The 17,813-nt window shown below is 41.5% G+C and overlaps 1 protein-coding gene across 1 annotated transcript in view; it reads right to left on the bottom strand.

Moving 5' to 3' along the window:
* The window catches only part of LOC124117148 (protogenin-like), a 70,674-nt gene that overhangs the window by 50,069 nt on the left and 2,792 nt on the right, over window positions 1–17,813 (bottom strand). Inside the window, exon 2 of the mRNA XM_046478892.2 lies at window positions 2,117–2,449. Coding sequence (XP_046334848.1) covers window positions 2,117–2,449 — 333 coding nt within the window. The remainder of the gene's footprint in view (window positions 1–2,116; window positions 2,450–17,813) is intronic.

The raw sequence follows: 17,813 nt of genomic DNA, 5'->3' as shown, positions 1-17,813 counted from the left end.
GTGAGGTGAGGTGAGGTGAAATGGGGTTTAACGTCGCGTCCAAGATTATTGCACTTATATAGCGACGTGCATGTACGTGTATGTGTGTGTGTGGCTGCTTGTACTAGTCCGGACTGATGCTGATTTATAGTGCTAGCTCACTGAGATACCATGCCGCAGTTTAACATGAATACCCCACTCAGACACCGTATACTGACTCCGAGCAGACCAGTCCTTGTTTTAGCCCCTTAATGCTGAGCGCCAGACAGGGTAACAACAAGTACAATCTTTTAACGTCTTTTTGTATGACGCAGCCCGGGATCGAACCCTGGACCTTCCGCTCTCCGGGCGGACGCTCTACCACTAGACCACGGAGGCGGTCAGAACAGAACGTGTCTCCCTCATATAATTGTTCCAAGGAGGGCGGTCGGGTAGCCGAGTGGTTAAAGCGTTCGCTCGTCACGCCGAAGACCCGGGTTCGATTCCCGACATGGGTACAATGTGTGAAGCCCATTTCTGGTGACCCCCGCCGTGATATTGCTGGAATATTGCTAAAAGCGGCGTAAAACCATACTCACTCACTCACTCACTCACTCCAAGGAACACAAACATGTTTAGGCAATTATGCACAATAAGGAATGTTCTTAAAAATATTTTCATAATTTATTGATACATTTTGTATGTATGCATATCATTATACGTATGTGAGACAAAGATAAACTTTCTTTCAAAGTTTGTTTATATCTTTCCAACTATTACTCATCCACAATGTAACTTTCTCAAAACAAAAACAAATAAATCCTAGTAATGACCTAGAGTTGTCCCACCCAACATTCCCGATTCGAGTTCTGATTAACCACACGGACACAAATGTACACAGACTCCATCATTTGTCCATGAACAATTGGTACAAAACAATAAAATAAAATAAAATCTAAAAGATAAAAGACAAAACAAATTGCCTCCTGGCATATCATTTTAAAAATCAGATCAACAACACTCCAGCTCGGCAAAAAATGTTCTGGAATATTTTGTCGGTTCAGAAAGATCATGAAGGGCAAGAGAAGGATAATAACAGAAACTGGCATTCTCACAGCACGTTAACTGTCACAACAAATATAACACAACTGGCAAAGCAGAGGGCCAAAAATGAATGTTCAACACGAGTGAGTGCATATTGTTTTCAGCCGCTTTGAGCACTATTGTAGCAATATCATGGCAGGGGACACTAGAAATGGGCTTCATACAATGTACCCATGTTGGGATTCGAACCCGGGTCCTCGGGGTGACGAGCGAACGCTGTAACCAGGGGAAACTAGAAATGGGCTTCATACATTGTACCCATGTTGGGAATCGAACACGGGTCCCCGGCGTGACAAGTGAACGCTTAAACCAGGGGACACTAGAAATGGGCTTCATACATTGTACCTCAAAAACAAAATCAAAAATGGGACTTCGGTGTGACGACAAACACTTTAACCACAAGGTTACCTCACCGCCCTTGTTCATCAAGAATACCACTGACGAAAACGTAAATTTAAAGCATTAAGGCCTTGTTTAAAATGATCAGATGTGATCAGAATTCTGTGAGCTTGTTTCAGACACACCCTAGCTTGAATCATGAATATACAGTTAGGCTTCATAGGCCTCCAAGTTTGAGAAGTACATACAAAAGCTAATGAAATACAATGCGCCATGACATATTGGGATTATTATATGAGCTTGTGTGTCATACTGATTTTATGAAACAAGTGTCACACCCTAGTAATTCCTGAGTCAAAGCGAGGGTAATACATGAATTTTTGCATGAGTTATGTGATATTAGTAAGACAGACATGTCAGTGTAATAATTTCTTTATTACCTATTATTTCGTAATCCTTTTGAGCTCCCCAATACAAAAATGCACCGATCACGACCGCCGTCTTAGAAAACCATATCTGTCGAATGACCGCAACAATATTCAGCTGTGATGTCATTTCTAGTGTGACATCGTTTTGACCTTAACATTCTGCATAAGATTTGACTGAGGCCAAACAAATGGATGAAAATGTAATAATCAATTAATTGTGGCCTAACATTGGTACTCTGAACAAATATATAAAAAACAGTTCTCAAAGAATACAAAGTAGTACTTACTTGCAACTTGAACGTGTACATGGTTAGCTATAACACTTCCAATGCTGTTCTTGACAATACATGTGTAATCTCCTTCGTCCGTTCGACGTTTTCGTTTCCTGAACTTTTTGAAATATAGTGACCCATTTGAAAGCAGTTTTATTTTGGGGTTGACTTCTTCAAATTCTATAAGTTTGTCATCCTTTAGCCACTCGTATTGGAAAGGCCCAAAGTCTGAAGTGGCTTTGACAGAGCAGTTGAGCAACAACTGTCCGTTCTTCTGTGTAACAACTACATCTACGTCTTGGTACACCCGTATTCCTGCCTCAAACCCTGCAGAGTCCTCCCCATTGGCTGCAACACAGAGAGGGAGATATCAAACATATATCACATGGTGCATTACCAAACATATATCACATGGGGCATTACCAAGCATATATCACATGGGGCATTACCAAGCATATATCACATGGGACATTACCAAGCATATATCACATGGAGCATTACCAAACATATATATCACATGGGGCATTACCAAGCATATATCACATGGGATATTACCAAACATATATCACATGGGGCTTTACATAACATATATCACATGGGGCATTACCAAAAATCCCACGGGGCATCATCAAACATCACATGGTGCATTATCAAACATCACATGGGGCATTACCAAATATAACATGGGACATTATCAAACATCACATGGGGCATTATCACACATCACATGGGGCATTATCAAACATGTATCACATGGGGCATTATCAAACATCACATGGGACATTATCAAACATCACATGGGGCATTATCAAACATCACATGGGGCATTACCAAACATGTATCACATGGGGCATTATCAAACATCACATGGGACATTAACAATAATCATTTGGGGCATTATCAAAAATATATTACATGGGGCATTATCAAAAATATATTACATGGGGCATTATCAAAAATATATTACATGGGACATTATCAAAAATATATTACATGGGGCATTATCAAAAATATATTACATGGGGCATTATCAAACATTCTACCATGAATTTGGAAATTACTCGATTCTGAATGGTCAATCAGAGGTTGTCAAAATCACAATAAACCCCCTGTGTAGATATAGCCAATTTTATGGTCACATCACCATGGAAGCTTATATTTATAAAATAGAACTTCATTTTCAGTTATTTAGTTATTTGCATATTAGAATAATTATATCTACAATTATAACTTACAAAATGAAAAGTTGTGGTTACTACAATATTCATGGGATGTGTGGCAACACATTTTGTGCAGAAAACACGATAGACATCTACATAGAGAATGTATCTTAAGTTTTGAGGACATCAGAGAGCTTGGAATCTGGCTGTGACATCATATCTTTTGTGTCATAATGTGCGATATGATGTCATAATGGTGACATGCGGTGTAGAACGAAAGCTTTGCAAAGCTGGCTAAGTTTTCTTTAGGAGTACCCACTTCATGTTAGCTTACCAAGTTGCTGTGCTTATATGCTTTCAATGCCTGTCATGTTCGAGTGAAATATTACGGTGTAAACAGACTGCTTGAGCATATACAGCGATATACTTTGTTTAAAGGCTGTTGTTGGTGATTCCGTAATTCAGATCGACAGCTCTCTCAAAACACTGGACTCAACCGATGCCGCTTCACTCAATATATTTGCTAGCTCCAAAGAGTTCACGTTTTTATTTAGTCATGGTAGAATGGAGATAAACATACTGTGTTTTCAATGTAGAGCTAGTTTACCAGTAGTTTTAACCCTGTCAAATTTAACATTTGAAACCTCAGCTGCAATTCGGTTCCTAATTCAAGTTAGCATGGTTAAATCTACAGGTAACCCAGCTCTACATTGAAAACACTATTTGATAACATATTTCACATATGGCAAAATGAAACATAACACATAGGATCATCGGTTACGATAAAAAATATATCTCTTAGGGCATTATCAAACATGTGCCATAGGGCATTATCAACCATATCACATAGGACATTATCAAACATATGACGTAGGGCATTATCAACCATATCACATAGGGCATTATCAAACATGTCATATAGTGCATTATCACATATGTCACAAAGGCAGGCCTCAAAGTCATTTGGCCACCTCTGAATTTTAGACAATAGACAAACTGAAATTCAGGTCGCATTGACTACCGTTTTAGTCGCAACTTTGAGGCCTGATAGGGCATTATCAAACATGTCACATGGGTCATTATCAAACATATATCACATCAAGTATTATCAAACATGTCGACCGCCTCCGTGGTCTAGTGGTTAAGCGTTCGCCCAGACAGCGGAAGGTCTGGGGTTCGATCCCCGGCCGCGTCATACCAAAAGACGTCAAAAGATGCGATTTGTTGTTACCCTGTCTGGGGCTTGGCATTGAGGGGCTAAAACAAGGACTGGTCAGCTCAGAGTCAGTATACTGTGTCATGGTATCTCAGAGTGCTAGCACTATAAATCGGCATCAGTCCGGACTAGTACAAGCAGCCACACACACACACACACACGAACATGCACGTCGCTATATAAGTGCAATAATCATGGACGCGACGTTAAACCCCGTTTCACCTCATCTCAAACATGTCACATTGGTCATTATCAAACATGTGACATTGTCTCCTACTGTGTCCATCTGTCCATACAGCAACAGATTCAGCCATGTGACCAGGTGAGGTGTGTGCACCCTGTTGAGGATGTTTCAGTTGCTACAGTAGTGAGTGAGTGAGTGAGTTGGGTTTAACGCCGCTTTTAACAGTATTCCAGTTATATCACGGCGTGTCAGCTTAATGTGGGAGGAAAGCCCGAAGTGATGCAGGTCTCAGACGTTTACCACTTCGGTGAAACCCACGAGCATGGGTACGGTGCTGATAAACCTAGAAACATAATCGGGGCGAACCGGGATTCGCACCCACAATCATAGGTTTCTGGCATGCCCAAGGGACGCAACTCTGCACAGCGAATCGCGGCGCCTTAGACGACTGGGCCACCCGTGCCCCCAGTTGCTACAGTAGGTGACATACTGACAGCGACATCCTCCCGCTCACTGTACATCTGCTCACATTACAACCATATCACACACACCAGTCATCTAGCTAGGCTCTGCCACAATAACCATGATAACTAGTGGTTGACAGCATGAGCAACAATCAGTGCAAGAAGTTTCATTGTTATTCCCATGGAAATAATTATGAAGTATTGAGGACAATTTTGAACAAGAATCTCCACGGTAAGGCAAGCATTCAGTTTGCTTGTTTGTTGCTTAATGCTGCACACAGCAATATTCCAGCTATATGACAGTGGTCTGCAAATAATCGAGTCTGGACCAGATAATCCAGTGATCTACACAACTGTGATATAATGACATGCATCAAAACAAGTCAGCGAGCTTGACCACCCGATCCGGCTAATCGCCTCTTATGACGTGCATAGTCGCCTTTTACGGCAAGCATGCAAGCATTAAGAAGACATACTTTGTAAACATAAATCCACTTTTTATTAATTACTCAATGATTAATGAGCAAAGATATGACTACTTTGTATGGATCAATTTATCGACTGTCACCGACTATCACAATGTATGTTAACGCTGAACTCGTCTTTACAGAATTTGAACCAGACAAACCAGTGATTGACAGCATGAGCAAGATCCCCCATTGTCAACCAAGTCACCTAACCAACTCATCCAAACTACAAAGATCATCTCGGTAGAAGGACACGACCGGCGGCCATTTTGTTATGTTGTGTACAACAACATCTATATTTGCTCATAAAATTGCCATGAAATGAGGCAAATGTAAGCCAAGATGAAATCTCAGAATGCAGGAAATTATGTTTTAGGGGTGGGGAGTTCTAAAATCTTTGGAGCCCTCTGAGCACTCTCCTACCAAGAGTTCCATGAGGCCGGCAGCCAGCTAGCATAGTACCTCTGCCACAGGCCAGCGCCATGTGACGATTCGTCACATCTTTCACAGTCCATTCAAGATTTGTATATGCTTTTCATCCGTTTCATGTTTGACAAGTCTACACATTTTCATAAACAAATGTCAAAGAATGGTTAACTTTCATTTAGAAAGTATGCAACTACGTAAATATCTACTTGTTTTTGCGTAGTTATCCTATGTTTACATTGGTTGTACGGCTCCACGTGGTGTAATCGAAGCCCAACAGAGAGCTAGCGACACGGTCACTTTGATGCATAAATATATATTGTCATGCAACTCACTGTCGCAGTTGTAGTAGCATATATATATAGTTATGCAAAACAATATGTAAAGCGCCCCCAAATACTTGCATTAGTCCGTTCTATACTGATTTCTGAAAAAGCGCATTTGTTTACAAACAAGAGAAAAGTCCGGTCACGTGATATGCAAATTAGCCTGTGGCAGTGGTGTTATGCCGAGTCACCACTGCGACGGAGTGTGGCCCCCTGGGTAACACACTTGTGGCCTCCAAGTCAAACATTTATTTCTGGTTCAGTTAGTTCGGAGAAATGCCAGTAACTTTAAAAAGGAGCATACCCTGCTAGCTACACACAAATTTGCTGTTAAATCTACCCCTGATGTCACCTGACCGAATCACCCGACCGCCCCGATGACATCAGTGTGAATTTGCTATGCTTTCATCACGTAACTCTTATTTAGTATCCAGACAATAATTCATCATCTTATTTTATTGGAATACAGCATGTGTTTCAAGAATAAATCTATTAAAGGACAAGAACAGTGAACAAAGTAGCTTTGGTCCTTCAAGATTATGTTAGCCTAGTGTTTAAAGTGAGTGAGTGAGTATGGTTTTACGCTGCTTTTAGCAATATTCCAGCAATATCACGGTGGGGGACACCAGAAATGGGCTTCACACATTGTACCCATGTCTGGAATCGAACCCGGGTCTTCGGTGTGACGAGCAAACGCTTTAACCACTAGGCTACCCGACCTCCCCGCTGGTGTTTAAAGAGTTCGCTCATCACACCGGAAGACCCGGGCTCGATTCCCAATATGGGTACAATGTGTAACCCCCGCTGTGATACTGCTGGAATATTGCTAAAAGCGGCATAAAATCAAACATGTACATTTTACAGCAATACATCATTAATTTATGTAAAATCATGACACAGTTGCTTCACAGACAATTTCGCCGAAATGAATTAAAACAATATTAAAAGGAATTTTGAATAAAATTAATGAAATAAGTAACAAACATAAGTCCAGATATACAAATAACTCATTTTATAGCCAGAGTGTGTAATTACATGATTAATTTGCGTACTTCAGTATGGATTTGTTGACATGGTATTTCCGGCGTTACATGCTCAAGGTAATGTCTTTCCGTTGGGGGGAAAAAACATCAAAACTCATTATTGCGTGTATAATGCGCACCCCCTTCTAGACAGCTGGGTTTTTTTTAAAAAAGGTGCGAACTGTACGATACAACCCGGGTACCCAACCCCTATTGCCCAACGCTACCTGGGTAGTATATGCTACCTCCTTATTGTTATAAGTATAAGAACACTCTTTTTTGAACCATTGGAAAGAAATGAAACTTCACTTCAATGACACAGAGTTTCTTTTTATATAAAAACTTTCATTGATCTATGTCAACGTATTGCAGCGCAATCCACTATATTTTGATACTCCACGTAATGAAATCAGCGTGAATCAGACCGGTTAAGATGCAGGGTAGAATTGGTCTTCAGCAATCCATGCTTGCCGTAAGAGGCGACTATGCTTGTCGTAAGAGGCGACTAACAGGGTCGGGTGGTCAGACTTGCTGACTACCTTGATGCATGTCATCGATCCCAATTGCGTGGATCGATGCTCATGATGTCAATCACTGGGTTGTCTGGTCCAGACTCGATTATTTACAGACCCCCGTCATAGAGCTGGAATATTGCTGAGTGCGTAATTAACCAACATACAGTGTGAATCACATGAACCAGATGTTGTTAATCAATGTGGTTTCTTTAAGTCATTAAGGTGTAGTTTAATCGGTGTACAAGTTTCCACAAGTTTTATACAGGCATGTGAATGATCTGTAGATAATCCCAAATGTTGTGGGACATGTGACATGGATCTTCACAGGGTACAAGCATGGGTTGTTGAAGACCAATTCTAACCTGGATCTTCCCGGGGAACAAGCCTGGGTTGCTGAAGACCAATTCCAACCTGGATCTTCCCGGAGGCAACAAGGGTTGCTGAAGACCAATCCAAACCTGGATCTTCCCGGAGGCAACATTGGTTGCTGAAGACCAATTCCAACACGGATCTTAACGGGGAAGAAGCATGGATTGCTGGAAACCATTCCAACATGGATCTTTCAGGAGGCAACAAGGGTTGCTGAAGACCAATCCAAACCTGGATCTTCCCGGGGAACAAGTATGGGTTGCTGAAGACCAATCCAAACCTGGATCTTCCCGGGGAACAAGTATGGGTTGCTGAAGACCAATCCAAACCTGGATCTTCCCGGAGGCAACAAGGGTTGCTGAAGACCAATTCCAACCTGGACCTTCCCGGAGGCAACAAGGGCTGCTGAAGACCAATTCCAACCTGGATCTTCCCGGAGGCAACATGGGTTGCTGAAGACCAATCCAAATCTGGATCTTCCCAAGGGCAACAAGGGTTGTTGAAGACCAATCCAAACCTGGATCTTCCCAAGGGCAACAAGGGTTGTTGAAGACCAATTCCAACACGGATCTTAACGGGGAAGAAGCATGAGTTGCTGGAAACCATTCCAACCTGGATCTTCCCGGGTGAGCACAACATGAGGCAGTGTTTTGGTGGTTTTGACAGTTCAAGATTTGTAGTCGACTACAACAACAAGCACGGATATATTTATATCAGATTCCAAACAAAGTACCCTTTGCAAGCAAATTAGGAAAAAAATGGAGTGATTCTGTTCTGAGATTGGATTTTTAGTTCATTTTTTCTTACATCCTGAGGTAATAAGAATTTATAAATTCAAACTGGGGATTTCTACTGTCATTTGCTGCAGAAAATATTGGACTCTCGGCAGGTCAAGAAAAAGTCCTTCCAGTGACCCAGGGCACCATAACTTCCAACCTTGACCTACACAACTAGGGGCCCGGGCAATGCCCAATACTTAATTTCATTTAAGTCCCTACGGGGAAATATGAGGCTCCTGTAAATAACTTGAATTACATAACCTTTATTTGTGGTCAAGAGCTGGATACAATGAATATTATTGTGCATCCCATGAGATGCAAAATGCTTTTTATTTCGCCTCCATTCCGCACATTTGTGTGTACTAGACACATGCTTCTGTATTGTTTAACGCCATGCCTGATAACAGGCTACAAGATCAGTAAGAATCGTTCAACATTACCGGTCACATCATTATGAACCATGAAAATGTTGCAATTGGAGAATTTTGTCAATACCTGACTCAAGTGTCAAGTACAGAAGGATCAATGACGTCCTTGGTCCTTAACATTTGTAACACACTGCCCTCGAAATCATGTGGAAGATGTAGTGTGCCCTGTATGTAAGTATTCCCTGCATGTAAGTATTCCCTGTATGTAAGTATTCCCTGCATGTAAGTATTCCCTGTATGTTAGTATTCCCTGTATGTAAGTATTCCCTGCATGTAAGTATTCCCTGCATGTAAGTATGCCCTGCATGTAAGTATTCCCTGTATGTAAGTATTCCCTGTATGTAAGTATTCCCTGTAAGTATTCCCTGTATGTAAGTATTCCCTGTATGTAAGTATTCCCTGCATGTAAGTATTCCCTGTATGTAAGTATTCCCTGCATGTAAGTATTCCCTGTATGTAAGTATTCCCTGTATGTAAGCATTCCCTGTATGCAGTAAAAATCTTTTAATAGAGCGCCAATGGCGCAGTTGAAATTCCTTGTAATAGAGTGTCAATGGCGCAGTTGATATTCTTTTAATAGATCGCCAATTGCACAGATGAAATTCCTTGTAATAGAGTGTCAATGGCACAGATAAAATTCCTTGTAATAGAGTGTCAATGGCACAGTTGAAATTCTTTTCATAAAGGACCAATGGCACAGTTGAAATTCTTTTCATAGAGCGCCAATGGTACAGTTGAAATTCTTTTCATAGAGCGCCAATGGTACAGTTGAAATTCTTTATATAGAGAGCCAATGGAACAGTTGAAATTCTTTTCATAGAGCACCAATGGCACAGTTGAAATTCTTTGTAATAGAGCACCTATGGCACAGATGAAACTCTTTGAATAGAGTGTCATTGCCACAGATGAAATTCCTTGTAATAGAGAGTCAATGGCTCCGGTGAAATTCCTTGTTATAGAGTGTTAATGGCACAGTTGAAATTCTTTTCATAGAGTGCCAATGGCACAGTTGAAATTCCTTGTAATAGAGCACCTATGGCACAGATGAAACTCTTTTAATAGAGTGTCAATGGCACAGAAGAAATTCCTTGTAATAGAGTGTCAATGGCACAGTTGAAATTCCTTGTAATAGAGAGTAATGGCACAGTTGAAATTCTCTTCATAGAGCGTCAATGGCACAGTTGAAATTCCTTGTAACAGAGCATCCATGGCACAGTTAAAATTCTTTGTAATAGAGCACCTATGGCACAGTGGAAATCCCTTGTAAAGGACTAATGTCGATTTTATTGTGCAAGCCCACAGAGATATCATTAATCAGTTTAACACGGATACCAAACCAACACTTCTGGGCTGTCCAGTCCTTGTTTTCTGCCCTCGATGTCGAGTGTCAGACCCATCTTTGGGTATGATTCAGACAAGTGAACAAGTACATACCACGAGGGCAAGGGTGTCACAAATACTTCATGTTTCAATGGTAGTTGGTACAGTGGGGACACTGGGCCCCCCTACCCCCACCCCCATCCCCACCCCCATCCCCACCCCCATCCCCATCCCCATCCCCACCCCCACCCCATCCCCACCCCCATCCCCACCCCCACCCCCATCCCCATCCCCACCCCCATCCCCATCCCCACCCCCATCCCCATCCCCACCCCCAACCCCACCCCCACCCCCACCCCCATCCCCACCCCCATCCCCACCCCCACCCCCATCCCCACCCCCACCCCCAACCCCACCCCCATCCCCAACCCCATCCCCACCCCCATCCCCATCCCCATCCCCACCCCCAACCCCATCCCCATCCCCATCCCCACCCCCACCCCCATCCCCACCCCCATCCCCACCCCCATCCCCACCCCCACCCCCATCCCCATCCCCACCCCCACCCCCAACCCCACCCCCACCCCCACCCCCATCCCCACCCCCACCCCCATCCCCATCCCCATCCCCAACCCCACCCCCATCCCCATCCCCACCCCCACCCCATCCCCACCCCCATCCCCATCCCCACCCCCATCCCCAACCCCATCCCCATCCCCACCCCCACCCCCACCCCCATCCCCACCCCCAACCCCATCCCCATCCCCATCCCCACCCCCATCCCCACCCCCATCCCCATCCCCACCCCCACCCCCATCCCCACCCCCATCCCCACCCCCATCCCCATCCCCACCCCCAACCCCAACCCCAACCCTCAACCCCAACCACAACCCTCAACAACCAACCCCCAACCCCACTCTGCCTCAACCACAAAGAGCCCAAAACGTCCAAAAGAGATCTAGATTCACAGACAGAAAAGTACAAGTATATCTCTGACCCTATCACAGGTAATAATCAAATTGCAAATGATTCCATGGCTAACCAAGCTTTCGTTTTAGCGTTCGTTCCAGAAGCCAAGTGAGTGAGTGACTGAGTATGGTTTTACGCCGCTTTTAGCAATATTCCAGCAATATCACGGCGGGCGACACCAGAAATGGGCTTCACACATTGTACCCATTTTGTGAATCGAACCCGGGTTTTCAGCGTGACGAGCGAACGCTTTAACCACTAGGCTACCCGACAGCCCCCCAGAAACCAAGAGACAAAATAGGCCACATCCACTAACAGACAACTGGTTCCTGATTGAATATTAATGGAATAGATGGAGCTTGTGTTTCATTACTGCCCTGAACAATGTGTTTTTCCATTTATGGAGATACTCAACGTCTATTAACACACTATGCACACCAGTTTGTATGTTTACACCTCCATAAACACAGAAATGATTGAAGTCAAGTCATAATTACCGTATTCGACGTAATAACCACCCAGGGCGCTCTCAAAATTAGAAATAGGAGGCTCTTATTAGAATATTATTTTGGTGAAAATAACTCTGAAACAGACTTAAAGGATAAATTTTGTGGTTTATATGAAATGTTTATATACGACAGATATATTTTTCCAGAATGTAATGGGCCATAATTAAGGGTGCATATAACACACGAGTGCGTATTATACGCGAATAAATAAGTCTTGTGTACATTGATTAACCGGAAGGGGTGCTAAATGGGATTGTTCACTAGCCAATATATTAGCATATATCGCCATGGGCGCTTATTAGAGCGAGGCGCTTATTCCGTCGAAAACGGTATATAAATATTCATATTGCACCAGGAAGGTAGACACAATTTATGAATAACAACTTCTTTAATACTGTACAAAGCGCAGTTCTGTATAGATCCTTATACCGTTGTCAAGCAAGACTGAATGAGGGACATATTAAAGAATATATATAGTAGGTGGATTGGTTGGTTGATTTGTTGTTTTACATCGCAGTCAGCAATATTCCAGCTATATGACGGTGGTCTGTGAAATAATCGAGTCTGGACCAGACAATCCAGTGATTGACATCATGAGCATCGATCCACGCAATTGGGATCGATGACAAGCATCAACAAAGTCAGCAAGCCTGACCACCCGATCCCGTAAGTCACCATTTACGACAAGCATAGTTGCCTATTACAGCAAGCATTGGTTTCTGAAGACCTATTCTACCCCGGTACATATAGTAGGTGGAGGATTAACAGTAGAGGAATAACAGTAACAATTGCATACATCAGTGGGATAACATGAGCAAGTGCTGACAACAGAGGGATAATACTGTCACAACACGATGGACAGAGAACACATGAGGTGGAAGCCAGTACAATGTTCCTCATTCAGTATTCCTTGACAACAGTATAAGGATCTATATCGTAACCTCGCTGTTTACAGTATCAAAGAAGTTGTATATCCATAAATTGTGTCTACCTTGTCATCCGTCATTCTAAGGAATGCCTATCAAACAGTTGCACCAGGATGTTTTGAGACCCCGGAAGGCAAATGTTTTAGGGGTTAACTACTCCTATGATATACCGTATTCGAAGTCATAAGTGCCCAGGGGGCTCTCAAAATTAGAAATAGGGGGCTCTTATTAGAATATTATTTTGGAGGGGGCTCTTATTAGAATATTATTTTGGAGGGGGCTCTTATTAGAATATTATTTTGGAGAAAAAAACAGAGTTGAAAGATAAATTTCGTGGTTTATGCTGTCAGCCTGAAATGTTTATATACGACAGATATATTTTTCCAGAATTTAATTGCCCATAATTGAGGGTGCAAATTACACAGGAGTGCGTATTATACACGAACAAATAGGTCTTGTGTACATTGATCAATCGGAAGGGGTGCTAATTGGGATTGTTCAAAAGCCAATATATTAGCAAATATACCCGTGGGCGCTTATTAGAGCGGGGCGCTTATTACGTCGAATACGGTAGCTGGAATACAGCTGCGACGCATAATGCCATGCTGGCACTAAGATGAAACCGATTTCTGTATTGCAATGTACTACAGTGATGATTCATGCAAACCAGTGAATGAAACCGTGACCAACGTTCGATATAAGTGAGTGAGTTGGATTTAACGCCGCTTTTAACAGTATTCCAGTCATATCACGGCGTGTCAGCTTAATGTGGGAGGAAAGCCCGAAGTGATGCAGGTCTCAGACATAATTGGGGCGAACCGAGATTCGAGCCCACAATCATAGGTTTCTGGCGTGTCCAAGGGACGCAACTCTGCACAGCGAATAGCGGCGCCTTAGATGACTGGGCCACCTGTGCCCCCACGTTCGATATAAACAGGAGACAAAGACACACAGTGAAGTCACAATAGCCTGATTACCTGAGTCTCTTACACGCTTATTCTTCCTGAAACATTCACAGGGTCATAAGTGTACTTGGGTTAACACCACTGTGAACAGTATTTAAGTAATGTGGGCGTATTTCAGTAATATCACGGCATGTCCACTTCATGTGGGAGTATTTCAGTTATAATAATATTATCAAGGCGTATTTCAGTTATATCACGGCATGACAGCTTGATGTGGAAGTATTCTAGTTATAAAAATATTATCACATTGTGTCACGTTATATCATGACGTGTCCACTCGATGTGGGAGTATTTCAGTTATATCATGGCATGTCCACTTGATGTGGGAGTATTTCAGTTATATCATGGCATGTCCACTTAATGTGGGAGTACAGTGTTCCCTCGTTATTGCACCCTTCAATACAGCGCTAACTCGGTTATGGCGCTTGGTAAAGCATGGCTCCCAAAATTTACTAGCATTTTCAATAAACTCAAATTTTCCAAAGACACGATGTTTTCCCCCATCTCAGAAAACATTATCAGCTGATCACTGCGATCACGTAACACCAGAAATACCAGTCAACAAATCCGAACCGAAGTACGCAATTGAATCCTATTATTATAATATCTGGTAATAAAAAAAAAAAAGTTCATTGTTTATCTGGACTAATGTTGCAATATATATTTTTTAATTATATTTAAAATTTCATTCAATTATTAGATTCTATAATAATGTTTACAATAATTTCGGCAAAATTGTATGCGAAGTGATCAGTAGATCGCACAACTCACCGTTATTAACAGCAACCACAGTCAGATTACCGCTATTGACGCCTTGAAATGAACTTTAGTTGCAAGAGAATGGATACACATGTAAATGCTATACCATGACTCGCTAAAAGTCATATTTGAGGCAGTTTGACTATTAAATGTCAACATAACGTTTTCGCTATCGAAATACATATAGCGCGGGAAGTCCCTCAATGACTGGTCAAAATCATTTCATACGTCCCAAAATATCCTGCATACAATCTGTACCAAAGCGCTATGCTTGTCGTTCTTATAATTTTAAGTATATATGGTGGAAGCTGCAACTAAAATAACACGATATTGGAATATATTATTCCTGATAAAATAATAATATCAGATACAATTTCTTCCGACCATTGCATCAAATTTCTTTAAAGTGGTATCACTGGGTACGTTTTAACTGAATCACCAGTATATTGGGAGGAGACGCGTGCACAGCTGATTGCTATTTCCAGCTTAGTTTACGAGAAAATACACACGGTAATCTTAATCTCAGCATATAAAAGAATACCTTAGAGAGCAGGAAATACATTTTAAATGGTAAATCATCATGTCTAGTGATGTTTTATATCAAATTTCATTCTTATATAGACAAAGTTTGTTATAGATCTACCTGTTTATTCACCTGAAGGGATACGATGTATTGTTTTTTTTAAAGCGCATATTAATACTCGATAAATCTTTTTCTACATTATGAATGAATCATAAATAACTTCTATTCTAATCTTTTTTGAAATCCTGAAACGTGCAAGGTAGATTGTGTTAGGTAGGCAGAGCATGTATACTGTTTTGTTGGTCATCTACCACCTACGACTCGACCTTCGTTAAACCGCTGATCATCTATAATGCTCACCAATTATTTGGACCCTGAAGGTAGCGTTGTAGCGAGGGATCACTGTATTTCATTTATATTATGGCATGTCCACTTGATGTGGGAGTATTTCAGTTATATCACGGCTTGTCCACTTGATGTGGGAGTCTTTCTTTTATATTATGGCATGTCCACTTGATGTGGGAGTATTTCATTTATATCATGGCATGTCCACTTGATGTGGGAGTATTTCTTTTATATTATGGCATGTCCACTTGATGTGGGAGTATTTCAGTTATATCACTGCATGTCTACTTCATGTGGGAGTATTTCAGTTATATCACCGCGTGTCCACTCGATGTGGGAGTATTTCACTTATATCACTGCATGTCCACTTCATGTGGGAGTATTTCAGTTATATCACGGCGTGTCCACTTGATATGGGAGTATTTCAGTTATATCATGGTGTGTCCACTTGATGTGGGAGTATTTCAGTTATATAATGGCATGTCCACTTGATGTGCGTGTATTTCAGTTATATCATGCCATGTCCACTTGATGCACAAGTTAACCCCAAAGAAATGCATGTCATATACTCTTACCACTTTGGTGAAACCCACAAGCTTAGATAAGGTGCTGACAAACCTAGAAACATAATCAGAACTAATTGGGATTCGAACCCATGGTCCTAGTTTCCTGGGACACCTAAGGGACACAACTCTGCACAGTAAACATGAAATGGACATGCAGTGATATCAGGTGCTGACAAACCTAGAAACATAATCAGAACTAATTGGGATTCGAACCCATGGTCCTAGTTTCCTGGGTCACCTAAGGGACACAACTCTGCACAGTAAAACAGTGGCACTGGAGAAGCAGTCTAAAGTTAAGAGCGGGTTTGTTTAAAGTGTTTAATTTTTTTACTTAAATGTACATGAGAGCAGGGTGTCTAGCATATGTTTATTTATTCAGTAGTTAATTCACCATTACAAGAGACTGGTTACAACCTTTGAACAAACACTAAACAGAGTGCTTCACGCTATCAGGAGTTCCATTCATTGCCTCAAAAGGGAAATAAATGTCATCATTATCGTCAAATAAAACATTTACTGATTCGAGCCGAGCCTGCATACCATGAATATTTATTTCTAAGCTTAACAGTTTTTTCTGTGTTATGAGATCATGAAATAAGCTGGATTCTTTCAGAGCAATCTGTCCCCTTACATCATTACAACTTATGACTGTGCTTCTCCATCCCAAGATTATCGATGAATAAAATCGCTTTAATAATAATAATAATAATAATCCAATTCACCCAAACCCTCTTTGCTGCATTTTTCATATTAATCTGTAAATAATAATATAAACATGTGATAAATAATAATAATAATAATAATAATAATAACAACAACATGTTTACTTTTTCTGTCCGTTATATTCAGTTCCAATTCGTATCAAAATTAAAGCATTGGAAACTGGTTCAATATTACAGCAATCAACACCTACTAATCACATCTACTAGGATTATTGGATATTTGGATTTGACCTATTCTACCCCGGCGTTTTCACGGGCTTTTAGAATGCTAAGTTACTGAAAGTGTCAGCGTGCAGATGCTTTGTCACCATGCATGAGGGAGATTGTTTTTGCACCTGCAGTATCACAAGGGAGACACCAGAAACGGACTTCACTCATTGTACCCATGTGGGGAATCAAACCCGAGCCTTCGATGAGATGAGCAAATGCTTTAAGCACTAGGCTGCCCCACCTCTCTTATCTTCACAGTCTATATAGATCTGGGACTCTAAGATCTGCGGATAATGGTAATTTGGTTACAAAAGGCAGTGACCATGACAATGGCATCTTACTCTCCACACATGCAGGAATGGCAGAGAGGGGAAGAGACTTACTTTTTCAAAATTCTGGAGAATATAGAACAATGGTAAAATCTGTGGCCAAGATGAATATTACATCACAGCTTTGTAGATACACTAATCTTCCACACAATACAATTTGAGTGAACGATTGTTCAATCATTAGTGAGTGAGTGAGTGAGTTGGTTGGGTTTT

The sequence above is a fragment of the Haliotis rufescens genome, unplaced genomic scaffold (genome assembly GCF_023055435.1).
Source record: "Haliotis rufescens isolate VD_foot unplaced genomic scaffold, xgHalRufe1.0.p SCAF_14, whole genome shotgun sequence".
NCBI lineage: Eukaryota > Metazoa > Mollusca > Gastropoda > Lepetellida > Haliotidae > Haliotis > Haliotis rufescens.
Note: the sequence above shows the minus strand (reverse complement) of the source record. Positions and strands in the feature narration are given on the sequence as shown.